Below are 17877 nucleotides of genomic sequence, written 5' to 3' on the forward strand. Positions count from 1 at the left end.
TGCATTCATTAAGATTGAAATGAGCCTTAATCACTGCTCAGCCTTTGATTGACAAAATAAACACCCCCTGTCTTAAACTCATGGTGCACATTTACCCCAACGTCCTATAAGTGGTTCATTCCATAAAATGCTTTTTTGGTTTTTTTGTTAAAGCTTTACGTTGCTGAAAATGCACTTTTGAAGCACAGACAGACATTGCTTGTCTCCATTGGTAAAAGTGAATCATGGTAACAAATTGAAACCTTAGCAGCAATGATTGGGTTGCTTTGGTCAATGTAAAACTTGCAAAGGGCAGTTGTAATATTCACGAACAAAATAAATTCAGAGGAAAAAACAGGGCTTGACATTCAGTAATGGTCAAAATTTACATAACTGATTGAACGATTAATACAGCTCCCTTCATAACAGCAGCTGAAATAGATCATGAGATAAAATCTAATGGAAATTACCTGATCATTTTAGCCTCATTTCCTCTTACTCTAGTGGTCTTGTGAGAGAGCGTTCCTTCATAAATAGAGAGGGAATTGTCTATTTTTCCCCAAGTCACAATGGCTGCCCCTCTTTATTATGTAGAAGATAAGCAAAATTTCCCTATGAATGTTGTTTACTCTCATGAATCCTCAGGAAAACACATGAAAGAGCAGTAAAAAGTCAATACCTCATACGGTGATGCCTAGTTATTCACCATTACGAGGCATCAGTATTTGACTAAAATTCCACTCTAAAATTGGGTTAAAGCCTATTCACAGCCCTGGTGTTATAAGATTACAATTAAGTGTTGACTTAACGCTCGCAAACCTGATAATATATGACATGTACCCAAACTGTGTTGACTTGCTCAAAGAGAGGACAGATAAATGGTAAACGATGCCTGTGAAGGTACCATCTGAGTCCAAGGTTACTCCTGCAGACACAGTGGTCCTTTTGTGCACGGGGCAACGGTGTGAGCTTATTACGGAGCATGGGCAAAATCTCGTTAGCTCCACTAGTGGAGAGTGGAGAAGGAGTAAATATTATTAGATTAATCTAATGACCGACAGCAGCATTTGGATTTGTGGCATTCACGAAATTCAATAAGCAACACAATAGGAACAAAATCATCAAAGCTTCTGTCATGAATATCGTACTCTGCTTGGTTCCAGAGAAATAACTGTGTTGATGAATATGATCCTGAGACATGAGTGCAAAAGAATAAACATACAACCATGTCTTTTATGTTTTAAAGTTTTTCTATGTGTGTTTAGGGTTTGGTGTATACAGTACAATATGACAAAAAGACAATGAATACAGTCACAACAATTAAAACAATAACGTTTAACCGTTATACTGAAAAAGGACACAAATGAGAGACTTCATAGAACAGTGCACCTGTCGTTGGTGAGGTTAACGCCATCAACACATACGGACGCAAACAAAACGCACACACCAACATACACGTAGGAGAAAAAAAAAAAAAAAATCTGAGCCTACTGCTGCGCTTTGGACCAGGAGCCAGGTTTGAGACAGAGTCCATAGCCCTCCACTGAGTTATCACACTGTGGGCCGGGCATGCGTCCATCTGTGGAAAACATGGAGACTGTTCTCCCACACCGCACAGCTCAGCCTTTATCTACAGATGGTACTACTGGGCAAGAATGTGACCTTTGATTCAGTTTCTCACAAGCAAACGAGCTTTCCAATGAAAAGCAGGAGAGGGTTTTTTTCTTCTTCTGGACTCCCATACCGAACAAATGAGCACATGATTGTTTGCATGACATAAGATGGGTTTAACACAATTAAAACATGTCCAGTGTAAGCGTCCTCATGTGAGACCCATTTCACCAGATAAATGGAGGAGGGCTGGATTTTTTCCATGAATAAGGCATCAGCTCCTCCGTGTAGTGCTCTCGGGGATCTGTGCGGCTGAAGAGAAGCGCAGGGGCTAAAAACAATGTCTGTGCCAAAAGAAGGCAGCCGGGAAAACAGCTCATATTACAATTTATTTTAAATCATAATAAAATGTCACCGGTAATGAACCACCCCCCGACAACTGCTGTACGGACGACTGTGTAGCGCGTGTTGATGCTGGGGATTGCGCTGTTGGTTACTTCTGCTCTGCTTCCCCACTTCTGAACCTGGGCCGCGTCGCCAGCGGGCGTAGGGACATTTTTTCTGAATATGTGCAAAGATATGCTGGCCGAGTGAGCGAGGACAACGGCGGCTTGTTCTCGCCTTTTGTGCTACGGGTGGAGCTTCCTTGAGAGTGGCCCGAAGGGCTAGCTGGTGGATCGTCATCATGTGACCAACGGTTCCACGTTATGCACAATGTACATTCCAATTACACCGCGCTGTCAACATGAACATGCATTGGTGGACCACAGATGGATGTGAAATAAGGGGAATGACCCAAATAACGCGACTGTTGAAACATTGCTGGTTTGAAGTAAAACGGCTTTCAGAGTCACGGCAAAAAGAAATGTGTGGTCACTGTTACGTAAGGAAGGAATGTATCTATGTATTTTTTATGCAGGTGAGCCCTTGCTCTGCTCTGAGGGCCCCTGATGGAGGAGTGACTGCTTGAGTCTACTGGATGCCAGAGCACTCTTGTGCAGCTCTGCCAAGCAGGTAATTCACGAGCAGCAGCAGCATGAATAAAAGATAATGGGCCACAGCTGACTCCTTTATGCCGCGTGTAATCTAGCTAATTCTTCAAAGTGAAAGTCTTTTCCGAAGCTGGGATTCTTGAAATGTTTCAATCTCGACCCATCTTAGTTCCTTAATGTGTCCTCATTGAGTATCCGAAAAAAAGAAAAAAACACTGTATGTTTTAAGGTGCAAGTAAAGACACCAGTCAATTGCGATGCATTGTCTAATACAAATGATTTTACAGCAGTAAAAAAATAATCTTTTTTCAAATAGGCACTATGAAAACAAATGGGCAACGATATACTGTATATTACAAACATCAGGATGCTATCAATAGGCATTAACATACATTGCATATGCTTTCATTCAGTCAGAATAAAGACAACGGCCTCTTAAAGCACATCTCGAAGAAGCCGATAAACCACACGAGTGTCTGCCTATGAAAGATGTTTGGAACAGGATGCATCTCTAATCATTCTCATTTACTTTGGCTTCCACACTTTTGGCTGACTGCTTTGTATGCTGGCATAACAAGTGGTTTACTCTTCCGCTAGTCGCCGGGAATTTAGGAGCTGCCAGGAAACCCAAGTGCTCGTTGAGCTTTGTAGAGCAGTATGGAACGTACCAAACACTGTCTTTTTACCTCATCTAAACGGTCTGTGATGAGGAGCAGCCAAAGAACTGAGCCCTACAGGTACCATATCTATGGGAAACAGCAGCTAATGTGCCACGCATGTGGTTTTCCACAACGGTTCATGGGCACAAGGGCAGAAGGACTTATCAGAGGGCGCAGACCTCCTGTGCCCTATCTGACTGGAGACTAGAAGGAAACGGTTACTCGTTCCATCACTCCTGTTTGCCTACAACGTTATGCCCATGGAGCATTTACAGAATAACTTAATCTTGCACTGAATCCAGTTCTAGAGTAATGAATTCAAGCGGAATCTCATCGATGCGAATGTTCGTTTTTCTATAGAAAACTGTAATGAAGAAAAAAAATAGTAAAAGAGAGACGTTTTTCCCCACCGTGCACGAAGGCGGCGCTCACTCACCTCTACGATGTCCGAGTTGGTTCTGCTCTCATGGGGCTCGTTGTACTCTGTGTATTTCAGCAACACTTTGTCCATGTCTGTGCTGGCATACTGGAACAGTTTGTTGGAGCTGTTGAAAATGATGAGGGCTATCTCACAGTCACATAGAACGCTCAGCTCATAGGCCTTTTTCATCAGGCCGAACTTCCTCTTTGTGAAGGTAACCTGAGGAGCACACAGGAAACAAAACCATCCATTACAGAAGAGCACTCTTTCTATAAATTACAAAAGTAATTTGTCAAGTGAACAAAAAATCTATTTGTAGACACATTACATTCGTAATGGTGCATCAGTGGTGCAAGTAGACATTTTTTTTTAATAAGCAACAAAATGAAAACCTGTCACGTGAAAATGACATTTTACTTTTTCAAAAAAAAAGGAATGAGAAAACAACAGCATTAACAGTCACTACTAAAACGGTAACCAAGGTGACAAGTAACAAGATAATTTTTCCTTTAGAAATGATTGCAATGACATCGTACAAGTCTGAAATGTCTAGTTATCAGGATAGAGGTCAGTGTTAGAGGCGCGAGTCAGCGAGCTGAGTCAGAGCTTTGGCGACAACAGGGGTCCATACATTACCGTAGCCCCTGACTCCATATACGGAGAGCTATATCTGTACTGCAGCATAAGCCTTGTAACAGGAGCCCTCGGATCGGACTTTGGGTCATACATCACTCCAGTGGTAACGCAACCCTTTCTGCAAAGTGACTTTATGTCCTGTATCTCTGTGTCTGTGGTCGTCTCAGGCGCGCACACACACACACACACACACACACACACACACATACACACACACACACGGGATGTGTATGGGTGCTGTTCAGATAACCGAGCCCCCGTAAAAGCAATATAATTGACTGCTGAATTCTTTGTTTGTTTACCACCTATTTACAGCATGCTACAGTTATTTTTCCAGCTAAAAACCCTGCTGTTTTCACTCTTGGTTTGGTAATGTCTGTTTGGAAAAGAAAAATGTTTTTAAATGGGTATATTTTGAATCATGTCTTCAGATTCATGTTTTTCTATAGTGCAGGTGTCTTGTCAAATGTGCCTTATACAATGTGGCTTGTGAATTTGAAAGCCATGCTCTGAGCCAGAGGAGTGCATATGTCTGTATTCTCCATCAGTTTCACTGACCTACTAAGAGGAGTTGCGCAGATGAGCTGGCTTTGTTCAACTTTAATTGGACACAGCTTGAGGCTCTACCATTATGCAGTATAATCCTATGTGTCGTACAGCGTCTGTGTGACGCTCAGGCAGTGGGGTCACTTCAACTACAATAAATTCATTTAAAATCTTGAAACACAAATTTTTCTTTTTTCAATGCACCGATGTTAGTCAAGTTCAAAGGACAAACCAGATTCTTAAAGGACATTTTGTGAAATGACAAGGTTTCAATACAATTCATTAATGAATTGAAAGGCTTTAGTGCAAACGGCAGACACACGAGTGCCTATGAGTGATTGTGGTGGAGGGGATAAAACATTGGAGGGTTTTATTTTTCTGATGGTTTTCTCGAGGTGGATCCCTGTAGGGAGGCCTTGGGGACACGATGAAAGCAGAACTAGCGCCGTTTCCACCCACCTAGAGCACCTGCAGTGTTAACCAGCCGATACTAGTTTTCTCCGCCTAAACACCAGGGCGACCCGCAAGCTCATTTGCCCGCTTGCATATTTGATTTGTTCGACCTAACCAACTGGAAATCAAGGACTGCCGTGTGGGAAAATGATTAACAAATTGTGTGCTCTTTAGTAGATGAATGTGGCCGTTAAATAACACAGAGATGTCACTTTCAGCAGGACTTTGTTCCACCTGGATGCGTGGCAGAGTGCTGAGTGCAGAGCTGCTGACCCAGGCACCGCTTCATTTCAACCTCAGCAGCATGGAGGCTTGGTCCTTTAGCCCCAGCCTCGAACACAGCACTGCTACAAAGAGGCCAGCTGCTGCTCACACTGCCATTAAAAAGGTGGCAGCCACATTACTCTTTAGCACACATACCGTTACCTCTAACAGTGGAAGAAGGAGACTATTTTATACAGTTTCATCCTGTTTGTTAAGAGTATGGTCAGCTCAGTTTTTGGCAAGTCATGACCCAAAACAGCTGTAAGCATAAAGGCCAATGAACACAGATATAACCTCAATCCACCCACATCTTCTGTGGGGTGACTGGTGACAGTGGAAAGCCACAGACATCTTTGAGGAGGTCAAGTTGGAGGTTCACTGGCGGAGCATTCCTATGGTTCACCAAGTCAAAAGGCACCCACAATGACACTGACACGTGGTTTTAAAAATATGGATCGCTCCTATAGTAAGATGTGGTACACACGCATCTAGTGCCCTGACTAATTCATTAGTGAAGCTGTGTCTTACAAATGTTCTGAGGAATCAAATGTAAAGGCAAAAGAGAACAGAAGGCACCTTATTGGAGTGTTTCAAACTTTTTCTGCATTTGATAAGGCCGTTAGAACAGCTGATGCAATTCCAGAATGGTTAGTAACTATACTGGCATTTAATTTAGGCTGTGTGAGGCCACAAGCCTTTAACTTTAATAAGCTCTCACAATGTCAAGATGAGGTGGTGATTCTGTTCTCAATTCACACTTTTTGTATTTTCAAATTCTTCCCAAGTGTCCTACCACCATGACCTGTTTTACTGAGTTTTAATTGAGCTTGGTTATTAATTTCTCATACGTATATTATATATACTTCAGGTAGCATTTTTCTTTACATTCAAGACTGTGTGGTTTTTTTAAGGTACATTGTGCTGATGTTTGGGCAAAGATTCTGTAATTATTTCAGTAAAAATCCTAAAGAGGGGCTGCAGCAAACAGCAGAAAATAGCACTATTTGACAAAACACTTGAATGAAATCGTAGGGATGTTCACAAAAACTGACTAAATTAATCTTAAGGGGAAACTAGAATACAATAGAATAGAATTCAGATAAACAGACTAACTTTGCTCACTAGTTTTAGTGGCGTTTTTAAAATCATAAAAAAAAAAAAAAAAATCAATATCAGCTGGACGTGTCAAAATCAGCCATCTAACGGTCTATCAATGTCTGTCCTCGGGCAGAGGTGCCAAGATGACAAGAAAGACATCTGGAAAGCAGAGTGCAGCTGTGACTGGGGTACGGCAGGAGATGCTCGAGTCACTTCACCTTCAGCGTGGTGACGAGCTAACGGCCTTACAAGTGCCTCGTGTCACCTCTGATGCCCTCATGGCGGAAATGAGAGAGGGCTTGTAGAGTCAGAGAGGTCTGGCACCAGCTGGCAGAGTGACCCGGGCCCTGTGGCTGCTGCCCCGGCTACGCAGAGCCCGTGTGTGCGGGGCCTGGCAGACAGGCCGGAGCCGCCACGACTGTCTGCATGGATCAGCCCTGGCTGTGAGAGAGGACAGCCTTAGGAACCCCATGCGGACAACTGCTCTAACGGGTGGGACTGACCTTGAAACCTAGAGTAGCCGTGACATTTTAATGGAAATGGGTGACATGCTGTTAATCTAAACTGTACAAGAACCTTCTAAGAAATATTGTAATCAATAACTAGAATGACCCAGATTCAAGTCAATCAGTGTATTAAATGTATTGAAAACTGTTATTGTTATAAGAGGCCATGTACTGTTTGATACAATTGTAGCATCATTGTGAACAATTTAGTGATACGAGGTGCACCCTCGGGAGAAAAAGTGACTGACTTGACTTGACTTCCTGTTTCGGCTTCTTCCGCGCAGTTTTATGCAAACTACATATCGTCTTGAACACTGTTAATATGAGCTCTAGCTGAACACAGTGTTCATTCGTTCTGTCCACGGTCCATCAACCATAACTCTTTACCTGTCAAAATAATAAGGATGCTGGCTCAGAACCACATGAATGGGTGAAAGCTGAAAAGCGGACGGTAGACACTTGCGCTGCACCCCTTGGGGGGAAAGTGAGAGAGATAGAACTGCGCTGTGTGCCCACGGGCATCCGAAGTGCCCGAGCACAATCCGAACTGAGCCACAGCAAGGACGGGCAGCCCTCCACCCGGCAGCAAAATCATCAAACTTTTAATGACTTGGGCAATTACCCCCAGTGAGCCTGCTTAATGACATTCATAGGACGTCACTAGACACTGCTCACACCAGCCTCTTCCCTGGACTGACTTTCGAGCCTAATGTGTGCCCCCTACCCACCCCCCTTCAGCCCCTCCGCCCCATGCAGATCCAGGCCAAGTAGGTGAAAGACCCCCAAAGGTACGAACCTGGCAAGTGAAAACACAATGCATACTTTTCTCTTTTTGAGGGTCCATTTTATTACATCGGTATGCATTGTATCTGTGGGAATTATGATAATGTGAATTTTAGATAATGGTCTATAACAGATGCATGCGAGTTTCTGACTCAGTCGGGCGGATGACATGACAACGTTGCGTCAACTGTCACTCTGACGGCTCAGCCTTTGGGTCTCTACCGTCCCACGGTGGGCTGCTTGCCTGTTTCATTTTGTTCACCTGTGCAGGGCTACACAATCACATGGCCACAGAGAGCTGCACAAAAAGCTTACTTAATTGAATAATCTAATCTCTTACTTGTAATTTGAGCACAATACACTTCATTACTCTGAGTTATGAAAATGTGTTGTCATTTTACACCGTAGGTAATGACTTGAAGCAAAATATCAGCTAAGCTCACTGCCTGTCTCAAATGTGCACTCACAATTGCTGATAGATTACAGAGGCTGAGAAGCTCTGCAATTACAGAGCTTCTCAGCCTTTGCCACGGCCCGTGCCGTAAATCCTGAAAGGTTAACTGCCCTCCTAAAGAACTTTCAGTGATAATGGAGCGGAGACCTCATTGTCCCCACACAACATGCTTTGCATGGCAACATAATCTAATTAGCCCACTTAGGGACTTCGTTCATTTCAATGCGAAGAGTGCGGTCAGCTAGCAGCAGAGTGGCGTAGATAAAGGTTCAAAATGGACTCACAACAATGGGGACCATATGTTAATGGATATTCCCCCTTGTTTAGGAGCGAGCCCCAGGGAGATGGCGTACGCTGCATGGCCCATGGAGGGGTGAGGGGGAGAATGACATGCACTCATACATCACTTTATATCGAAGCTGTACTGTGCAGGGCGGCCTATTGTCACAGTGATTTCTCTGCTGAGCCAGCTAAAAACAACTAAATGCAGGCTGAAATGCCTGTGTTCCGCTGATAAACTTTTCTCACGTTGTACAGTGAGACATTTAAGAATCGGATGCAAAAACTCAACTTTAGGGGACGATCCCCGCAGATCCATTTGTGTATGAATCAATCAAGCTAAATATCTTCCCTCGCTCCCTTTATACATGCACTAAACAAAAAAGGAACGTCTGCTCACCTGGATTTTATGTACTTTACTCTTATTACGCTCCTGATATCACAGGTCATTGCATACAGTAACCAGATACCAGGTATGAATCCTTCCAACTGTCCTGTTTGGATACAGCCCGCAGCCAGGTGTTACACTGATAATTGGCCCACAGTGTGGATTTTTCTTTGGCTGCACTACTAGTCTCACAGTTATCAAACACAGACACAGGGAGGGTACCAATTGGCTAGTACTGTATCATGGTACTGTGACACCCTCGGGAGAGGAAGCACCACTGTAGCTATGGTGTATTTCTGTGTGCACAGCAAAATAGTTGTTCCACCTGTGAAGAATGCAGATTGTATTTTGAGGGGGTGTTAACAGGATCTGTTCTATTTGGCTATGGGGAACATATGCATCCTTATTAATTGGTGTAATTTGTCAAAAACTGCACTCACACTTCCTCACCTTAGCTCCTAAATCAAGGAGAGGGTGGCTAAAGATAATGAAGCCTGGTATTCTTGATGAAAGCAGGTCTAGCCCGTTTTGCAGTGTTTTGCTGTTTAGAAGTTTATATTTAACGGGAGCAGACAGTAAATTCCAGCTCTCTCCCTCTCTGCGGCTAGCTGGGACCAGCGTAGCCGAGTCAGAGAAGGTTGCTGTGTGTCCTGCTGACCCACCCTGCAAATGAGAGGGTACTGTGGTGCAGTGGCGGCTCCTAATTACTACCAAACAGCTGCAAACACATAGTGCTAAGGCGAAGGGGCCCAGCCAATGTCGCCTGGTCACGGCACAAGCCCTACAGTGTGGGGAGGCCACAGGCGGCCTGCTGTGCTCCTCGCTACTCTCGGTTTACTCCCACGCCAAGAGGCCCCCGCTGAAGCCCAGCGCTCCTGCTGCCTCGTCGAGTTTTCGGGCTGAAATTGCAGGGTGGCAGGGGAATCGTGTCTGCAAATATGACCACACTGACAAAGAAATGTCGCGGTCTCTGTTCAGCTGCACTGGGACTTAGGGGAGGGAGGTATGTCTTTTTAGATCTTTGCACACCATGTCAGCTGCTGAAGGCAGGTCCAAGGCAGAAGGGGAAAGAGAAGAAGACTGTAACCTTCAAATAGGTACAAAGGGGAGACACTAAAATGCATCTCTTGAAATCCGCTAAGAAATCCGCGGATAAGGACACAATATGGATAATATTGTATGTAAATTGTATTTGAACCTTTAAGAAAAGTGACCCAGGGAAGATAAGATATAAGTACAGATTAGATAGTTGATAGTTCTGACACTCACCTGCCTGTTCCTCTCATCCATGATCCTGGTGATCTGTATCTTCTTCCGCCCCATGGCTGTGTTCTTTCTGGTCTCTCTAACCCCTCAACAATATCAGACGAACAACACGATTTTGTTCCCGCACTGTCCTAGCACATTGTGCAACAGCCTCTCTTCTTGTATACAGTCTTTCTTCTTCGCAAACTGCTTTTCAACACCACAATCTGCAAGGGGACAGAGACAGAAAGAGGAAAGGGGGGGGCAGAAAGTTAACATGACACTCAATAATGTCTCCTTAAGCACTTCAAAGCACCGGAGGGCTCTGCTTTCTGTTCTCGAGCACATTCACTGAGTATGAGACCCACATGGTGTACCCTTATCTCCTCCACCGCTGCACTTGAACCACAGCTGAAGTCCATGAAAGACGACTTCACACTGACAGGGCAGCAGCTACACAAGACTCACTGAGCGGGGGTCTTGCACTGTTAGATGAAAACATTGATACCTCTCTCATAACTGTCAGTTAAAGCCCACCTCTCTCCAACACCAACAAAATGTGTTTTCCTTTCTCCCATATCTTTGCGCTTAGATAAGCTAAAAGGACTTCTCCCCGTAGACACGTTCCGCTGTAAGTACTGCATCCACATAAACGCCTTTGTGTGTTGATAGCATTTTGCAAAGCGATGTTCACCTTTGTAGAAATTATATATCTATGTTTCCCTTCCAACAGAAAAAAAGAACAGCCACTCTGATGCCAGCTTTGCTCTTAAGATGATCAAGAGAGCAACCAACCTGGGCTTGACGGTAGTGGAAATCTCCTGGGCTGGAGGAGGTGGGTGGGGGGTTATGTTCCCGTATGAGCTTGTAACCTATCCAGTGGTTCAGATTGCACTGTTCCCAAGAGAACATCTTACTCTGTCCTGTCTCTGCAAGAAGAGATATAGACCCTTCCCCAGAGGCAAATCCATCACCCAGCAAATAAGAAACTGTCTAAACAACTACATTTCCTATATGAGTACAAATGTAGAAAGGTTAACAGCTCAGGCCATTAGATGCAGTCAGCAGTTGTGAGGCGAGGACGCCAGGGGCCGAATTGGCTGGCAAAACGAAAATGACCGGTTCCAGTGGCACACAGTCATTATGGATTACAGATGGACTGGCATTATGGTGTCTGGCTGTCTGAATCGGGGCTCCAACTGGAGGCAAACTTGACTGAGATCACCTCGCTAGCTACCCACACACGACCGTCTGTGCCAGGATAGCAACCGCCTTCACCCTCAGTAAGAATTTCCCCAAACCACATCACAACAGCACAGGCGGAATGACGGAGTTCTTGTTCATTCACACACACATACACACACACACACACCATGACAAAAATTGAAATTCCTCAAAAAATCCAGATGTCTTTCTTTCTCTTATTTTGGGTAATAGAGATTCAATACTTGACTGTCACATGACAGTGTTAGAACACAATTTGTTCACTGTTTTTTGGTCCAAGCAGCAAGTGATGCCCTCGACAGACAAATTAATGCTGTGTTGTTTCTAATCTGCACAGAAGTAGAGACACAATCACTTTCTCTGTTTTTATGTGCTAGAATGTGATCCGTAGTGATAGAGAGGGTTTGTACCATTTGCTTTTTGTAGTGATGAATAAAGTTGTATTTGTTTCTTTTGTGTAGTGATGCACAAATTAACAGCTTCCTTCAGTTTTGTCCTTGCTCTTATGTGTGAACATGGTGTTGGTTTGGAGGAGCTTATTGCAGGCGGACTAATCTGTAATCATCCAAAGAGACCTGTCTGAATTACCCACTGATCATTTAGTTTGTGGAGGCGTTCATCAATGTAACCTGAGCTTTAAACTGTACATCGGAAAGAATGGAGACACTCTCACACATCCTTTCCTCTCTGTATGCCGACGAGCTGTCACAGCGGGACAGTTCAAGTGTAGAGGCATAATGGACTGTGTCATAATTTCTCTTACACAGATACGAGACGACAAGCTGAAAGACCCTTCACACTGCAGGTGTGCCGCACTCTTACTGTTGTGACAGTTTCAACTAGCACTAAGTATTTGACTTAGCGCTAGTTGAAAAGCATCCAAGCCTGGAAAACCTCATTTTCAATATTTTAATTATCATCGTAGCATATTATGCTGCCATTGATCATAGGGCAACCTACTTCATATTATTTAGAATAACTGATCTGAGCAGCACATTTTCAGCTGACACCCTCCTCCGAGATTGTCACGTCAGAAGATGGTCAGACTACAAAGGAGAACGATGCTGGCGCTGTAACAGAATTCATGTTTGTACGTGACACAGTCTTCTCTGGAGTGTAGCGAGTGGACAGAGTTTCTGTGTGTGGCCTAAATCATGTGCTCTGTGTGTGTGTGTGTGAGTGTGTGTGAGAAAAACAAACAAAGAGATGAACATAACTAGAATAACCGCCGTGGTTGTAGTCCTCCGCCAAACCAGTCAGGTTGCAGTTCACAGCCACGTTCGTCTACCATCCTTATGCAGCGTGGAAGATTTACAGGCATCTAGTGGTGAAGTTGAAGACTATGGAAGTAAATCTGTGCCATCGGGGGTTGAAATAAAAAGGTGATTGAATTTCTAGCACTGAATATTTATGCATCCGCCACAACCGGGATTCAAACCGTGTCGCGCAAAATAACGTTGTGCCACAAAGCATTGTGCACACTCGGCCAACCGAGCTTATAGGATGTTAACTGATTTGTATAATTTTAATAAAGTTGTATATCGTCAGTGGCAAGCAAACGTTTTGGTTCAGGGTGAACATTATATGTTCTTTTATGTATTTCTTCATACGTTGCCACACTGATGGCATGAAGAAGAGTTAAAGCCCCGTTATTATTGGACATGGCTACAATCCGAAGCCCAAGGTGTTTTGGGTGATCGCTCCTTTAGCTTGACGCACGCTCCTGATCTTGAATCTAGAATCGATTGCTCTTCCTTAGTGTCCCGGATGTTGGTGTCTCAAGGTTGACATTTTTTGGGTTGAATATTGTAACCGTCATTTCTTTTGCGGCTGAATATTTCAACAGTTTTTTTTTAGGTTTTAATGTTTTAATGTTGAAAAACATTCAGGTACATAATTTCAATGCATAAATATTCAGTGCTAGAAATTCAATCACCTTTTTATTTCAACCCCCAATGGCACAGATTTACTTCCATAGAAGACCAACTGGATACCTTCTGTCACCCCTCCTTTTCCAGAGAGAGGGATTTGCAGACCTTCAGTTTTGAGTTTTGTCTGTTCTACTGTAGAAATAGAACAGAACAGAACATGCTTCATATGGGATATGGAAGGCCTGTTCTGAGCTACAACAAAACAGTAGTTTGGGGTCATTATACAACAATCAAGAGTTAATATCCAAATTCATTTTTTGTGATTAAATCACACTAAATCCCGTACACTTTGAGTGTGTTCTTTGTAAAAATGGAATTGATCAATATGTTGACTAGTACGATTCAAGTTAATCATTTCCAGAGAGAAACTAGCCGGCACTGTATTTAGAGAGAAATACAGAGGACGGAGAGAGCTTCATCACATGCGCAAAAGAAATCACCTGAAGATCAATATCACCAAAACCAATGGAGCTATGAAAGGAACAGGAGGCCGCCCGTCCCGGTCGATATCCGGGGAGAAGTATGAAAAGGGTGATCTCAAAAAGGAACTTAGTAGCTAACCAATAAAGCAGATTTTAATTGAACATAAAGTTGCAGCCATGATGCCGGGCACTGCTTCAACTACGGAACAATTTCTCATTTGTTCAACATCTGTACATTCCACTCAGTCTTAATCTCAGCGTCAACAATTCAAAATCCTACCAAATGAAAATATGGCCATAATGATGGCCAGTCATGGTGCTAAATAACAGCTCCCAAAAGCAGCACCTGATCACGTACACATTCAAAGCCGTCAACGCGATGCACCCGGTCGGCTTTGGAATAAACCAGTCCAGAGATCCGGAAAGCTTCTTATCAAACATTTTTAAGTAGGACATGTATCGATGTGCAAAGAACATGTCGCCATAGGAACGACCACGTGAGCTTGACAGAGAGTCAGTGTGACATGTCGAACAGAGCGGGTCCGGGGCCGCACTGTACCTTGGGTAAGATACACTTTTGGGCTGTTTCCATGAAAGTATCACGGCATCAAAATCAGTTATGACCAGAGTCGATTTGATTCTCCATGACGAGGTGTGAGACCGGTCAGGTGACAGGTGGGTCAGTCTGCCTCCCGCTCCTCCTAAGACAGGCCGTGGAGACACTGGAAGGCCGGGTGACAGGCCTGGCCCTTTTACGATCAATAAAACATGCTCGGTTCCCAGTGCAATTACTGGAACGGGCTCGTCCACCTCCCCGTTTAAGTCTGCACTCGGTCCACATAACATCGAGAAAATAAAGCAACGCAGTGGATTTACGTTTTCCTAACAAACAAAGAAATGGGGCCAGTGTGTATTCTGTGTCTTTTGTAACAAAACTGTATTAACTACACCGCTATACTCCACTCATTTCGTCTAAACATATTAAAAAGGTAATCTGAGAACTCGTTCTCTCTGACTAGAGTGGAAAAAGCACCCGCTCTGTGCTCCTTTGAGCGCGACGGACAGCGGCCCACGTGTTGTGCATAGCCGTGACAGTTGCACTTCCTGAGCGAGGCACTGTTAGCCTCAGTATCCTACCACAGGCCGTGGCAGACAAGACTCAACTTCCTGCCCCTCCACTTCCTGTTATTCACGACCCCCTTTGCCTACCTCTTTGCAGGGGAATTTAGGTGTGTGTTGAAAATGGTGGAGGAGGAGGAGGAAGAAGGGGAGGGCCAACCTTTGGGACACCCTTCCCCTCTGATCCTTCCCGTTATTATAGTCCTGACTGAGCCTGAGACTAAACAACAGCACAGGCTCATCTCCTGTGGCTTCGCTCTGGGTGCTTATTATGTTTACTGGAAGGATCATTACGCAGGCTGGACGACGTGCACATGCCGCTCTCAGCCACTCACTTTACAATTAGCAGGCAGAGACCTTTTCCCTGTTGTTCAAACACCCCACCGGTTACATAAGAGTGAATCACAGCGTTCACAACACAAGTAAATATGCACTGAAACAACACAATTATGGGAGAAGTACATTTCTGATGGGATGGGACGGCCTCGCGCTGTAAACGGGAACGCGTTGATACTGGGTTTCTGTGAAATGATCCATAGAAACCATCTTAAGTGTATCGAACTCAAACTGTCAACGCCGTGGCTCCGTTCTGAGCAGCTCCTGGCGGACTGGAGACACAAATCCAAGCGGCTTAAATACACTGTTTTACCAATTTGTTTCAAATGGAGCCTCAACAGCGGCGCACTCGGAAATGAACACCCCCCCCCCTTTGTTCTCACTTTCATCAGGAGGTGGTGTACCTGTAAATGGGGCTGTAGGCCTAAGGGGAGTGGAGGCGAGCCAGCCCTCTCACGCTTTCTCTCTCTTGCCTTTTGTGAGAGCGCGCTTATCTCCCTCTCCAGCAGTCAAAGGCAGGATTGTGGCCCCAGCAGCAGCATCAGTAGTGTTGATGTCTCCTGATGCTAATCTGACACATGGCTGATCCCTATACAACCACTTTCTCCGTCCCCTCTTTTCAAGCCTCCCCCATGCTTCTTTTTTGTTCTTTCTAATGTTTTCTCAAGGATTCCTTTCTTGCAGGGCAACTATTGAGGTATAATTAATTACAGCTATCAAAAGGGCAAGCAAACAAAAAAGTGGCTATTAGAAGTGTAAAGAGTGATGTGGGGCTGTCTGCTAAACATGGACTTGCAGCACTTCCCCTTTCCTCTGTGAAGCATCGCATTGGGGGACATTTAATGATTTTAATAACATTTAAAAAGGAAGATAAATTGACTATTATATGAATACCCTGAAGGTGGTGATAGAAAATCAAACACAACATTTTTTAAATTGCTGACAGATTCAAGGCCAAGTCACGAAGTTTCCGAACATCTTTCTTGTGTTATTTCATTAGGGTAAAATGTTACCTCGTAATATAAAATCAGTCTGAACTAAATTCAATTGAACAAGATGTAAAAATGCATTGTTCTAAAGGAGATGGTGACCTGTACAGCGGGGACGGTCACAAAAGGCGGCACTGAGAGCCTGCACTGAAATGGCAGCCAGTGGTAAATCTGCCCTGGTGACTGGCGGCTCAGTCCGACTCTCCAATGACCCAGCTGTAATCCCACATTGGATCGATGCAAGTTCAAACAATCCCCCATGCTGCTAGCACCTTGCTTTGGCGAGGCTGGGGGAGAGGACGGCACTGTAAGACAGGAACTTGCAGACGAAAAGCTATTTATCACCTCCAAAATGACATCAAGACGGAAGAAAGCCCCACAGGACTAACCTGCTCTCGCTGAGAAAAATGTTTCATTGTGGGCCACGTTACATGGCCAGCTGGGTGTAAACGGCGTCACCCTTCAGATGAACACTATACCTCTATCCAACCTACAAAAAAAAAAATATATATATATATATTTATACATATACAGATACATACATACATACATACATATAAATGGGGATGGGTGGATATAACAAACCAAAAATAAAGGGTCTCATGAGCTGACAGCATTAGCAGATAGACATCCTCCATCTCGCTCTCACAGAGCTGTCAGGAGGACAACGCAAGGTGACTTTGACTAAGTGCCTTGGGGTTTTATGAGGAAACGCCATTGACATTACATTAATTTCATGTCTCTTTTTTAACTGACTTAGTGCCACAGAGCCCTGGATACCAGGGTACCAGGGAAAAAGGAAACACATTTTTTTTCTTCTTCACTTCAGCTTTGAGGCAGCTGGGATCTAGAGGCTGGAAAGACAACAGAGACAAATAGGTGACATGATCAGCTACCAACTTTTTTCTTTACTCCAACACTTTAACAGGAAGGAGACGTTCGGATAAACGTCAGAAACTTTCCGCTGCACTTGGTGTGAGTGTTTTTGGGTTTTGATGGCAGGAGTGTGTACGGAACAGGGCCGGACAGAAAACAAGGGAGGAAGGGTCAGAGGGAGAGAATGGCTAAGAGCGAACCAGTATGACTGTGTTAACGATGTGGAAAGATGTAAGGGAAACAAGACTAAAAGAAGCACCCGGCGCCCATCCAATCCCACCTCAGTGGTAGTGTGCGGCAGCAGCGTTGTAACATAATTACTGCTGGGACACTTCTATTCCCAATGATCCATTTGCGTCAGTCAGGTTCTCGAGCACAGCCAATGAGCGGATCTCGCTTTCTCAAGGATAAAGAGATGACCCTCTCCTCACAGTTATATCCATTTCATGTTGAAAAAGCCACTCTCCTCCTCAAGGTAAATCCCTCAATGCAAACTGGTGTAAAACTTTTTTGAAAAAAGAAAATGACAAGTACCCCGATGCAACAATACGTGCTTGATAACTGGTACGTGCACAACTCCTATTTTCTCCATACGTTATAAACCCAACTCTTAGAAATCCATTTGAATCAGCCAACATACAGTGAAACAAGGTGGACGGACGAATA

The 17877-nt window shown here is 44.2% G+C and overlaps 1 protein-coding gene across 5 annotated transcripts in view; it reads right to left on the minus strand.

The window, feature by feature from the left end:
* The window catches only part of mef2aa (myocyte enhancer factor 2aa), a 55561-nt gene that overhangs the window by 24857 nt on the left and 12827 nt on the right, over window positions 1-17877 (minus strand). For all 5 annotated transcript variants that reach the window (XM_062562757.1, XM_037450684.2, XM_037450682.2 and 2 more), the window contains exons 2-3: window positions 10339-10541; window positions 3678-3881 (exon numbers count right to left, since the gene is read on the minus strand). In XM_062562757.1, coding sequence (XP_062418741.1) covers window positions 3678-3881; window positions 10339-10392 — 258 coding nt within the window. In that variant the 5' untranslated portion in view covers window positions 10393-10541. The remainder of the gene's footprint in view (window positions 1-3677; window positions 3882-10338; window positions 10542-17877) is intronic.

The sequence above is a fragment of the Pungitius pungitius genome, chromosome 6 (genome assembly GCF_949316345.1).
Source record: "Pungitius pungitius chromosome 6, fPunPun2.1, whole genome shotgun sequence".
Lineage (NCBI taxonomy): Eukaryota > Metazoa > Chordata > Actinopteri > Perciformes > Gasterosteidae > Pungitius > Pungitius pungitius.